Source organism: Chlamydomonas reinhardtii, chromosome 4, assembly GCF_000002595.2.
Source record: "Chlamydomonas reinhardtii strain CC-503 cw92 mt+ chromosome 4, whole genome shotgun sequence".
In the NCBI taxonomy this organism is placed as follows: Eukaryota; Viridiplantae; Chlorophyta; class Chlorophyceae; order Chlamydomonadales; family Chlamydomonadaceae; genus Chlamydomonas; species Chlamydomonas reinhardtii.
The window spans coordinates 78,793-91,511 of NC_057007.1; the positions used below are offsets into that span (position 1 = coordinate 78,793).

The 12,719-nt window shown below is 64.9% G+C and overlaps 2 protein-coding genes across 2 annotated transcripts; both read right to left on the bottom strand.

Moving 5' to 3' along the window:
- Window positions 1-57: 57 nt before the first annotated feature.
- CHLRE_04g214769v5 (uncharacterized protein) lies at window positions 58-3,813 on the bottom strand. The gene is made up of 4 exons (XM_043061672.1): window positions 3,396-3,813; window positions 2,747-2,868; window positions 2,314-2,421; window positions 58-2,078 (listed from the first exon to the last, which is right to left on the bottom strand). The coding sequence occupies exons 1-4, from the start codon at window positions 3,469-3,471 to the stop codon at window positions 1,263-1,265; spliced, it is 1,122 nt and encodes a 373-aa protein (XP_042924959.1). The 5' UTR covers window positions 3,472-3,813; the 3' UTR covers window positions 58-1,262.
- Window positions 3,814-7,228: 3,415 nt separating this feature from the next.
- Window positions 7,229-12,543, bottom strand: CHLRE_04g216500v5 (uncharacterized protein). The gene is made up of 7 exons (XM_043061702.1): window positions 11,279-12,543; window positions 10,759-10,880; window positions 10,362-10,472; window positions 9,969-10,082; window positions 8,555-9,727; window positions 8,110-8,191; window positions 7,229-7,709 (listed from the first exon to the last, which is right to left on the bottom strand). The coding sequence occupies exons 1-7, from the start codon at window positions 12,273-12,275 to the stop codon at window positions 7,645-7,647; spliced, it is 2,664 nt and encodes an 887-aa protein (XP_042924960.1). The 5' UTR covers window positions 12,276-12,543; the 3' UTR covers window positions 7,229-7,644.
- Window positions 12,544-12,719: the final 176 nt, after the last annotated feature.

Sequence of the window (12,719 nt, forward strand, 5' to 3'; positions counted from 1 at the left end):
AGTTGAAGTAGGATGGGGGTCTGCTCCAGCGGGCCCCAGCGCTGCTGCATGTACTTGGTCGTAAATTGAGCGTGCAAGCACAACACATACGGGCCTTTGCCCGCGCCTCTGCCTGTTGTTGGAAATAACCACTGGCCATAGAAGCCCCAGTGTGTTGTGGGAGCGAAACTTTTGCCTGAGGGCACGCTACGCTTCCAGTCTACAACATCACATGAATGGACACCAGACCGCCGCATAAATACTACTGTTGACTCGTGCAGCTGGCCGGTAGGTGTCACAACGGTACGTAGGGCACCTTCACCCCCCCCCCCCCAGCTAGTAGCACCAGCGGCTCCACCCAGCGGCACCGCCAGCACATCTGCCTACAGCCTACAGCCTACTACGGTATGCCCATCAATCACAAGCTCAACGCTGTGTCCGGCTACAGGTCGTGTGTGTGTCCACACCTGGGGCCTACACCGTGGGCCCACACACTGCACTGCACCTATAACCCTCTACTCCCCATGCATGCATGCTCTCGCGCACGTTCACAACACTGATGCAACTCATGCATGCTCCCATGTTCACACCACGGTTTAACATTCATTCGAATTCGCAGCTAGGAATGAATGGTTGTGCTGCACTCGCAGCGCTCCGACTGCATCAGTAGTAGCGCCGGCCGGCCTCGCACCCTATCTGCGTCAGCTGTTTAATGAGTACGCGCTAAGGCTTTCACTCTCGCATACACACACTCACACACATAAATAGATACTCACATATGCCTCGCTCACGCCCGCGCACGCCCACTCACTGCTGCGGTGTTGTCACTTTCGACCCTGTGACCGGCGGCCCACCCGCACACCACCTCCCACTTCGGCAACCCCCAATCCAAGTACGGCCGAGCTAGGGTTCCCGCCACATACGGTGCCCGCCACATACGGTGCCCGCCACATACGGCGCCCGCCACACACGGCGCCCGCCACGAGGCCACAGCACCACTCGTAATCGGTAGGCACACAAGTGAGCCACGTGTGCCGCACGTGCACACACACACACTGGGCATGGTGACCAGGCGCCGCCGCTGCACTGAGCCACTGACCCACCCAGCTGCACACTCTCCCCCGATGCCGTGTCCCCACGTATGATTGGGCCTTGCAGTCCGCTACCAGCAGCCCACCTGCCCCTGCCTTCTCTCCTCTCGCTTCCATGGACGGCTCAGCTTTAAATGCCCATCATCAGCCCCCCGCCCCCCGCCGCCCGCCCTCCAGCTGCCTGCCTCACAATCACAGGTCGCTGCTGAACTCCAGGTCCAGCCGCAGCCGCGCCCCCAGCCCCAGGCCCAGCCCCAGCCCCAGCAGCTGCCCACCCGCACCTGCCGGGTCCCGGTGCCAGGACAGGCGCAGCTCCAGCCCACCCGCCCCTGCACTGGCAGTGCCGCTGCCGCCACCCGCCCCTGCGCCACCCGCCCCTTCGCCACTACCGGCACTGGTAGCGCCACTGCCGGTGCCGCCAGTGCCAGCGCCAGTGCCAGTGCCAGTGCCAGTGCCGCCAGTGCCAGTGCTGCTGTTGGCCGCCATGCGGCCGGCAGCGGCAGACACGCCCACCGCGGGCCCAGCCGCCTGCGGCTGCTGGTGCTGGTGCTGGTGCGTCTGCTGGTGCTGGTGCTGGCTCAGCTCCACCTCTGTCAGGGCCCCTCCTGCCGCCACGGCGACTGGCGCTCGACCCTGCTGCCGTTCCGGCCCCTGCCCCTCCCTTCCCGGTCCCTGCTGCTGCCCCTGCTGCTGCCCCTCCCTGAGCTCCCCCTGCTGCTGCCCCTGCTGCTGCCCCTGCCCCTGCCCCTGCTGCTGCCCCTGCTGCTGCCCCTGCTGCTGCCCCTGCTGCTGCCCCTGCTGCTGCCCCTGCTGCTGCCCCTGCTGCTGCCCCTGCCCCTGCCCCTGCTGCTGCCCCTGCTGCTGCCCCTGCTGCTGCCCCTGCTGCTGCCCCTGCTGCTGCCCCTGCTGCTGCCCCTGCTGCTGCCCCTGCTGCTGCTGCTGGCTGTAGTGGGAGTTGAGGTGTGTCATGGTGGACTCCAGGGCCAGGCGGATGCGCAGTGTGCGGTACTGAGAGGGGGGGGAGAAGACGAGGGCAGGCAGGGGACAGGGCGGGGGCAGGGTGAGCTGCGCAGCCGCATGCAACCGGGCACGCCGCTGGCACAGGCGTGCTCAGGACTTGCATTTCCGAATCCACCAGATTCGGCCGCTGATGATCTGTGCCACCCCACCCGTACTACCAGGCGGCGGGCGCTAGTGTGACCACCTACACCGCCACCTCCCACCCCTGACCACCGCCACCCACCGGGTTGCCGAAGCACAGCACCAGCGGCTGCAGCAACCACTCCTCCAGCCGCCCCAGGCCCATCCGCAGCGGCAGCGCGTGAGGCGCCACGGCAGCGTTGAGCTCGGACTGACCCGTTGGGGAGGAGAGGGATAGGGAGGGAGGGGCATAATCAGGATTGCTGTCAGGAGGTGCGGGCCCGCATTGTGATAAGGCGCAGCCAGTACTGGAGACTACCGCCCAGTGGCCGCCCATCTATCTCACCCCTACTGCCGGGGTGCACACTGCACAGCACAATGCCTCCCCTCCTCACAAGTCGCAACATGGGTCCTAGTCAATCGTTTCCGTCTTGCACCCGAATCCCTAACCCTTTCTCTAATCACAGTCCCCACACCCTCCCCCCTATCCCTCCACCGCAACCCCCCCCACCACCGCACTCCTCTCAGGCTCTCACCCGCACGTGGTCGTACACCTCCCGCGGCAGCCGACCCGCCAGTGCCGTACTCCAGTCGTCTGGGTACAGAGTGAAGGGGTAGGCCCCAGAGGCGGAGGCGGTGGTGCCGGCCAGCAGCGAGGCTGTGAGGAAGAGGAGGGGGGGAGGAGGTGCAGGTGACAGAATGCCGGGTGGGTGAGTAGACTGAGTGGGGCACAGGGCAAGCGCACTAGCGGGGGCTTGGAGGTCGCAGGTACTGCAGGGGCAGGACCGCGGGAGGGGGGGACCATCGCGCTTCCTGGACAGCCACACTTCCTACACCACCCATGCACCCCTTGGGTCCCATCATCCATCGGCCTCCCACCCCACCCGCTAGTGGCTCCCTTGGCCCCCCCCCTTGGTGGGAACTCGGTGCATTTCGGGGGTGGGGACAATTGTCGCGTGCCACTCCGTTGTCAAGCATCGGCCACGCTCTCCTCCTCGCTCTATTGCATTGGGTTTGGTTTAGTTTGGGCTGGTATCAACAACCCCCCCTGGCGGCCCCCCTTGCGGCCCCCGACCGCTGCCCCCGGCGTCGCCAACGGAAACGGTTGTGCTGTGCGCCATATGGCCGTTATTGGGGTGGGGGCTGTCGAGGGATATGATATGGGTGTGTTGGAAGCGCGGGAGCATTCGGGGCCCGAGCCCCCACGGCCGCTGGCACCGCGTTGGCTGGGGCATCGAAGCGCCACTCGTGCCCTGTGCATGGTGGCTGCACTGCGGGAAGCTGCCCCTAGCTGGACCCTGGTCCCCCCAGCGTCATCGACGGAACACGCGCCATACGGCAGTTGTGGAGAAGGTGTCGAATGGTGGATATGATGTGGGCCTGTTAGCTCAGTTGGTTAGAGCGTGGTGCTAATAACGCCAAGGTCATCGGTTCGATCCCGATACGGGCCAGCGGAAGTGTTTTGGGCCTCGCACCGACGCTGCAATACGCGCACGAGAGGCCTTAAGGCATATGCCTGGTCGGACGGGCGGTCAGACGACATTTGGGGGTTCGGGGGCGCGTCTGATGTGGTCGGAGCGGTGTGGATGTTGGGGTATGGAACGGCATACAGACGGGATACAAGCGAAGCTGTGGAGGGTGTGCAGAGCCCTTGCATGAATCACAAAACTGTGGAGGACAGCCGATGCAAATACGGCGTTTTGGTTGTGCAGGTAACTGCACTACCAGCCATGACTACCAGCCCACAGTTAGTCACATGCAAGCAATATGCTAGCAGATGCGTTGTTCTGAGCACACCCTAGAGGCCTGTGGAGTAGGGGTCGGCAAGGTACACCTGCGCAGGGACTGACGCGGTCGCTCGCGGTCGCAGTCATGTGCGGCTCGCTGCTGCTGTGCGGTGCAGGTGTGGAGGCAAGGGCGCGTGTGCGGCAGGGGACGAATGCACGGCGAGGTGGAGCGATGGGCAGGTTACACAGGCAGACGGGCACAAAAGGAAGCGGTGCATGTGTGTGTGGGGGGCAACAACCAGCAACACCGATGCGGCGATGGAATGTAAAAGAAGGCCGCCAATGTTCATCCGCCACACTTGATTACCAACCGCGCAGACTTGTAGCGTGCATAGGGAACCGTGTGTGAACCTCGACACTTGACTAGCAACCCCACCAACTTGGAGCATGCATCGGAAAGCCAATGTGAACTGGGCATTCGTGGAAGTGTGCAAAGCTGATACAACTGTGCTGCATGCGGTACAGCAGGAAGGGTACTACATGTACGATGGTGTTCAGGGCAGTTGCGCCTGCACAGTCAAGCCAGCGATCGTCCAGCGCGACATGCAGCCGTGCACCAGCTGCTCCACCTCCGCTGGCACTGACCGCCTGCATCTCGTGCTGGACAATCGCTGGCTCGACTGTGCAGGCGCAGCTCCCGTGAACACCCACGTACATATAGGGCCCGCCTTGTTCTACCACATGCAGCATGTTGGCTTTGCAATGCATGTTCCAAGTGGGGTGCTAGTCTAGTATCACGGTTGACACACACGCTTCCCTATGCACCTCCAAGTTTGCGCGGTTGCTATTCAAGTGTGGCGGATGAACATTGGCGGCCTCGTTTGTACATTCCATCGCTGCATCGGTGTTGCTGGTTATTGTTTTTGCAAAAGTGTTTGCCTGGCTCTAGGAACTGCATGGAGAAGTTGTGCAGAACAGAACGCGCACACTTGAGCAGGCAAGAGTGGCGAACAATAGTCATTACAGCAAAACATAGATAGACGCGTGCCGAAGAAGCATGTATCACCACCCCGGTGTATATGTACACCATCATACGGAATCATACACGCGTGTGTGTGCCCACGTGTATCACGCCGGTGCCATACTTGCTTGAATGTGGACAATCATGTCCTGCATCCGTGTCACCATGATAGCGGAAACACGTAACAATCGTTGCCATTCAGCGCCCCCCCCCCCGAACGTGTAGGGGGGGGGGGTTGGTTCGAGTTCGGGGATTCTGAAGTTACTGAGTTTACAACCCGCTGGTTGTACCCTGACGAAAGCGTTGGGGATGGAATTGGTTGTACGGAGCGCCGTATGGCCGTTGTGCGGGAGGGGGCGGCTGGTGGATATGACGTGGGCCTGTTAGCTCAGTTGGTTAGAGCGTGGTGCTAATAACGCCAAGGTCATCGGTTCGATCCCGATACGGGCCAGCGGAAGCCTTTTGGGCCACGCGCCGACGCTGCAACACGCGCACGAGAGGCCTTAAGGCATATGCCTGGTCGGACGGGCGGTCAGACGACATTTGGGGGTTCGGGGGCGCTCGGGGCTGCGTCTGATGTGGTCGGAGCGGTGTGGATGTTGGTGTATGGAACGGCATACAGACGGGATACAAGCGAAGCTGTGGAGGGTGTGCAGAGCCATTGCATTCTTTCAAGCATATCAATAAATTGCATGAATCACAAAACTGTGGAGGACAGCCGATGCAAATACGGCATTTTGGTTGGTAACTGCACTACCAGCCATGACTACTAGCCCACAGTTAGTCATATGCAAGCAATATGCTAGCAGATTATTGATGAGTGTTGCGGAACTAACGCGTACTTAGACCAGAGCGGAAGGCAACCAGATGCGTTGTTCTGAGCACACCCTAGAGGCCTGTGGAGTAGGGGTCGGCAAGGTACACCTGCGCAGGGACTGACGCGGTCGCTCGCGGTCGCAGTCATGTGCGGCTCGCTGCTGCTGTGCGGTGCAGGTGTGGAGGCAAGGGCGCGTGTGCGGCAGGGGACGAATGCACGGCGAGGTGGAGCGATGGGCAGGTTACACAGGCAGACGGGCACAAAAGGAAGCAGTGCATGTGCGTGTGGGGGGCAACAACCAGCAACACCGATGCGGTGATGGAATGTAAAAGGAGGCCGCCGATGTTCATCCGCCACACTTGATTAGCAACCGCGCAGACTTGGAGTGTACATAGGGAACCGTGTGTGTGAACCTCGACACTTGACTAGAAACCCCACCAACTTGAGCATGCATCGGAAAGCCAATGTGAACAGGGCATTCGTGGAAGTGTGCAAAGCTGATGCAAACGTGCTGCATGTGGTACAGCAGGAAGGGTACTGTATGTACGATGGTGTTCAGGGGAGTTGCGCCTGCACAGTCAAGCCAGCGATCATCCAGCGCGACATGCGGCCGTGCACCAGCTGCTCCACCTCCGCTGGCACTGACCGCCTGCATCTCGTGCTGGACAATCAGCGCCCCCCCCCCCCTGGCGGCTCCCGACCACTGCCCCCGGCGTCAGTTGTACCCGGACGGGGGCGAACGGAAATGGTTGTACGGAGCGCCGTACGCTGGTTGTGGGAGAGGGGGGGGCTGAGGGATATGATGTGGGCCTGTTAGCTCAGTTGGTTAGAGCGTGGTGCTAATAACGCCAAGGTCATCGGTTCGATCCCGATACGGGCCAGCGGAAGCCTTTTGGGCCACAGACTGACGCTGTAACGTGCGCGGGCAAGGCCCAAAAGGTATTTGCCTGGTAGGACGGACGGCCAAACATTATTTGGAGGGTCGGGGCCGCTCGAGGTTGTGTACGTTGTGGTGGGAGTGGGGTGGCCTCTTAGCAGAAAGCAGTATGGTGGCGTTGTGGATCACAGCCGTTGTTGTTTTCCCTTGTTCTTGGTGGGCCAGTTGCATGCCAGAAGGGCATGGGAAGGCCACTCCTTTTGATTGTGGTTGGCACGGCAATGAACAGCACAGAACAATGCATCTGCTAGCATACTGCTTGCACATGGCTATCTGCGGGCTGGTAGTCACGGCTGGTAGTGCAGTTACCTGCACAAGCAAAATGCAGTACTTGCAGCGGCTGCCCTCCACAGTTATGTGGTTCATGCAGCGGCTTATCCATACCCTCCACAGCTTTGCATGTTTCCCGTCTGTGTGCCTTTCCATCCCCAATACCATGACAGGACTCCCACCACAACATACATAGCCCCGAGCGCCCCCGAACCCCCAAATGTCGTCTGACCGCCCGTCCGACCAGGCATATAGGCCTTACATCCTTAAGGCCTCTCGTGCGCGTATTGCAGCGTGGGCGCGTGGCCCAAAAGGCTTCCGCTGGCCCGTATCGGGATCGAACCGATGACCTTGGCGTTATTAGCACCACGCTCTAACCAACTGAGCTAACAGGCCCACGTCATATCCACCAGCCCCCCCCTCTCCCACAACCACCGTACGGCGCCCCGTACAACCGTTTCCGTCCCCGACGCCAGGGGTAGCGGTCGGGTGGGGGGAGCAGGGTCCAGCTAGGGGCAGCTACCCGCAGTGCAGCCACCATGCACAGGGCACGAGTGGCGCTTCGATGCCCCAGCCAACGCGGTGCCAGCGGCCGTGGGGGCTCGGGCCCCAAATGCTCCCGCGCCTCCAGCCCTCCCAGCAGTACCGTATTAGGGACAGTGCTAGGGTGCAGGTCTGCAGGAGGTGTAGGTGGGATCCTTTGCTGGGTTGGGGTCCCCTGGGGGCCCTAATGTGTGTGTTAAAAAGCACAAGGAAAACATTGCGTGTGTGTGTGTGTGTGCATGTGCGTGCAGCACCGGGGCCAAGGCTTGTGTGAGTCCACATCGGTGTGTTGCCAACTGCCTCCCTAGCGCTCGTGCCACCAGGCTGCCCAGCCAACCCGGCCGCCCAGGCCCACACGCGGCTGAGCAGCCCCCGGGGCTGCGAGCCACACCTGCTGCCGGGGCAGGCCGGGGAGGGGGCGCACATGGACCGCTGCCAGGCCCACGGCCCACTATGCCGCCTAGCAGCCCGCTGCTGTGTGTGTGCCCTCTGAACGTTTTATCGCGTCTCTGTTTACCGATGTTTGTGCTACTTGTTAAAACTCGTACCCCTAACCCCCGTCCCCCGAACTCTTTGCCCCTCACCTGACAATGCTGGCAGCAACGGCAGCCGCCAGCGCAGCCTCCCGCCGGGGGTGCGGCCCAGACACTGCAACACGCCCGGAACCTGTGAGCGCGCGGGTGTGCGTGTGCATGTGCGTACTAGAAAAGTGCACGGGTGAAGGGGTCGACCTGTGTGTGTTTTGATGTACGCGCGCGTGCAAAAGTGGTGACTCCGCAGTGACGCTCCCCCCACCTACCACTTCAGTAGGGAGGTCCCGGGTACCCCCCCTCTCACACCTCAGTAGCCGCCGCGTGTCTGGCGCTCGCACCCCTAGCCGCAGAAATCCACAGTGCCTCACTTGCCTTGCCCACACACAACCCACTCGCAGCACTCAGCCGCCTGCCCAGTCCCACCATGCACATGTGCAATCCCACCCCACCCCCTTACCCCCGCCAGCTATAACCGCCGCCCCCATCCCCAACTCACCGGCTGCGGCGCCGGCTTGCCGCCCGCCTCCGCCGCCGCCACCGCCAGCCACAGCGGCGGCCAGGAGTCCACCGCACCCGCCGCCGCCACAGACGTCCCTGCCCCTGACGGCGTCGGCACGGCCTGCCACCCACCTGCCGCCGGTCCAGCCGCCGCTGCGCCTGCTGCTGCTACACCTGCTAGGCCTGCCGGCGCGCCTGCTGACGGCGGCCCCACTGCTACTGCCGCCGCCGCCGCCGGCCCCGCCAGCCCCAGCCCTGCCAGCCCCTGCGGCGGCAGTAGCTGCGGCGGCAGGTGCCTGGCTAGCAGCGCAGCCACATCCACCCCCGCCGGCAGCTGCGGCGCCCGCGGCAGTAGCATGGGAAGGCCAGCCGCTGCTACTGCCGCCGGCCACTGCTGCTGCTGCTGCTGCCCTTGTCCCCGCGCGCCCGCCACGCCAGTGCTACTGCCGCCGTCGCCGCCGCCCACGGGCCACATGACGGCGGTTACGGCGGGCGGCGGTGCAGTGGTTTGCACGCCCGCATCCGCCCACGTGGGAGCTGGTGCCACCGCCGATGAGTCTACTGCCGGTGAGTCTACTGCCAGTGAGTCTACTGCTGTTGCTGCTGCTAGATCAGGCGAGTGCTGCTGCAATGCCGTGAGGAAGGGAAACGTGGAGGTGGCGGCGGGGCCGCGGGAGGGCGGGCCGTGGGGCTGCGGTGCCGTCAGCGCCCGCCCCCTGTCCGCCGGCCCCACTGGCCCCACGTGCTCAGACCCCGGCGGACCCAGGAGCGCCCCCGCGCCCTGCAGCCCCAGAGCCCACACGCCGCCGCCGCCGCCGCCGTGTTGCCCCAGCCGGTCCGCCTCCGCCGCCGCCGCTGCTACTGCCGCTAGCAACGCCTCGTCATCCCCGTCATCCTCAGGCCCTGCCCCGCCGCCTGCCGCCGCCGCCGCCGCCGCCGCTGCTACTGCCGCTTGGCGAGCCCCGCCCGTGGCGCTGCCCGCCGCCGGCTGAGGCCCCGCCGCCGTCACCGCCGCCACCGCCGCCGGTGGAGCGGCTGCCGAGGAAGCGGCGGCGACGGCGGCGGCTGGGGGGGTCTGCTGCTGCAGCATTGCCGGCGGCTGGTCCCGGGCGGCGGTGTGGGCTGCGGTGTGGGCGGAGGGGAGTGGGAACACGGAGGAGCCACCCACCACCTGTACGTGTGCGCCAGCCGCACAGTGGGATGGCGGGGCGGGGGCGGGGGTGAGAGCGGGTCCATGAGAGTGGCCACCGGGGTCGGCGCGCGTGGGCTGACGCGGTGACACGCAGGCCCGCAGGCCCGCACCCACACCCGCATCCACACCCACACCCGCACTCCAGGTCTTGGTTTAGTTTGGGCTGGTATCTACAACAACAACAACACCCCCCGCATGAATGTAACCCCCCCTCTCCCACCTGCAGGTACATGCCGCCGCGCATGCGCACGTTGACCCCATGCGAGGTGCCGTACTGGGCGTTGATGGCGCCCACCGCCGCCTCCCACACCTCGGCGGTGCGGGAGATGCGTTGCTGTGGTGTGGGGAAGGTGTGTGCGTGCGTGTGTGTGGGGGGGGGAGGGCGTTGCAGTGTTAGAGCAGTGAGCACCAACACTGCGGTCGTGGAGGTGGTTGACGTAGGACGAGGGTGAGGCCTAGGCCCCTCCTAGCCCCCCTCTCCCTCACTCGTTGGACTTGGGCGATGAAGTGCCTCGCCCCTGACTTGCTTTTGTTTTGCTTCCTCATCTGGAAGCTATCCCCCTCCTTAACCCCCCTCCCCCGGCAGCCGTCAGCCCCCCCCCCCAGCCCTCACCGCCATGAGGGGGCACAGCCAGGGCCAGGCCAGCGGCAGGGCGGCGCACACGCACACGGCGAAGGAGGCGGGCGGCCGCAGCAGCGCCGCACCGCGGGCCTCAAAGGACGCCTGGCCGAGGGAGGCGGGGGAGGTGGGGGAGGAGAGGGTTGCGAGGTTAGGGCAGCGGGAGCAGGGGAGGGTGAGGGTGAGGGGGGTGGATGGTGTTGGTAGGGTTTGCGGGGGGCCGGTTCGTGCGGAGGCGGGGTGAGAGGGGAGGTGGATCGTGCGTGGCCGGGGGAGCGGGAGGGGGTTCCAGGGTCTGCTCCCGCTCGTCCCCACATGCGCCTCACACACAAACTATTAACACATCACATGTCCCCATCCACCCACACTTGCCCCCCGCCCCCCTACCCACCTGGTTCAGCTGCCTCCGGATGTCGTCGTACACGGCCCGGGGGAGCCGGCCCGCCAGGGGGGCGGGGAAGGCGTCGCCGTACGCCGCAAACACAATCAGGCCGGCACGCGGGTGGTGCGCGGCTGCCGAGGCCGGGGGGCGGGCAGGGGAGGGCGGGGGAGGGGGAGGGAGGGGTGCTGAGCGGGAGTTGACTGTGGAAGGAGTTTGTGGACTGCGCAGGGGCGTGGGGTGGGGTGGGCTGGGGTGCGGGTGGGTGGGGTTTTGCTCGGGGCGCGGGCAGCAGGTGCGGCGGGGCGCCCAACGCGTGCGGCCGCGCAGCCTGCCCCCCGCCCCCCGCCTGCAGTTGCCCGCAGTTGCCCGCAGTCCTTTGACACATGCCCCGCCCCCCCCCCCCACACACACACGGGCCTCTCAGCACTGCACACACTCCACCCTCAACCACATACACACTCTGAATCTCCCCCCCCCCAGCCCCCTCCAGCCCCTTCTCCAACCCCCCTCCCCCCCCTCCCCGCCTCACCCCGCATCAGCCCAGTGGCCAGCAGCCGCATCACCACCACATCCGAGCCGCCCGCAGTCACGCCCACAACCACCGGGGCGCCGCTGCCGCGGGCCGCCGCCGCCAGCGGCTCCGCCGCCGCCAGCGCCGCCACGCCCGCCGCCAGGGACGTGGGCACGCCAACCGCCGGCGTTGGCTCCGGCGGTGGATCCAGATCTGGCGGATCCAGAGACGGCGAGGAGAGAGGACCCAGGCCCGCATTCGGGGCTCCTCCGGCCTCCCCTCCTGCGGTTGCAACGGTCATCGCCGCTGCAGTCTGCTGTTGAGCCGGCTCCGGTGCCAGTGTTGTCGCCTGGTTTGCATGTGCTGCTAATCCCACAGCGGCAGTAGCGGCAATAGCAGCAACAGAAGCGGCAGTAGCAGAGGCGTCAGCGGTGGCAGAGGCAGCAGTGGCGGCAGTAGCCCCCGCCGGCTGCCACCTCCGGGAGCGCAGCGCCTTCCCTGCGCCGTACTCGTCCCCACCGCTGCAGTCCCCAAGCCCAGCGCCCCAGCCATGCACGGCCCCAGGCCCCACCACCGCGGCGCCGGCGCTGCCCGCAGAAGCACTGCCGGCGGTGGCGGTGCTGCCGGCGGCGGCAGACGAGGCGGTCCTGTGCTGCTCCGACGCAGATGCAGGCGCGGACGCAGACGCCTCCTCCTCGGGGCCCCGGTCCTCGGCCCGGCCCTCGGCCCGGCCCTGCCGCTGAGCGCCCGCCGCCTCGTGCAGGGGCTGGCCCGGCTCGCTGTGTCCGGCTTGGTGGTGGGGGTGGGGGTGGTGGGGCGGGTGGTGGGGCGGGTCGGTGTGCTGGTGGGGAGGGCCGCTGGCTGCCGCGGCAGTGGCGGGGCCGAGGTCCGAGCGAACTTGCCCACAGCATGACGTGTGCCCCGGTGTGGCCCGATGTGCGGCGCTGGCGAGGTCGGGGCCGATGTCCCGCTGCTGCGCACAGCCAGAGGGAGGTGCTGGTCGTGAGGTCGCCATTGACCTCGACTGACCGCGCAGCACCTAAGCTTAACTCAGGCCTTCAGTGTGTGAATGCAGTTTATGCAGATAGATGTCCAGTAAGGCATTCGCGGCTGTCGCGTGTGAGACAGTAATGCTACTCAGCGCCTTCACCTCGTCTGCAATCTAGCCTCTGTGCATTCTTTCTAGCAATCATGTAGTAGTATACCGGTGTAAAGCGGAAGACGTGCAAAAACGCGAATAATGCGTTTCCTCCGCGGCCTGCTGACGACGTGTTCGTCAACTTGATCACTAGAAACCAATAAATTGTGGAATTCTGGATTATCCGGTTGGTTCAGGCTAACACCTGCTCACCCGAATGAGCGCCCATGCCACCGTGCCCCCTCACCACCGCTTCGCATCCCCCCCTACACTCCCCAGAAATGTTGCCCAGACGCTTAATGTAAACTATGCAAGGAGACC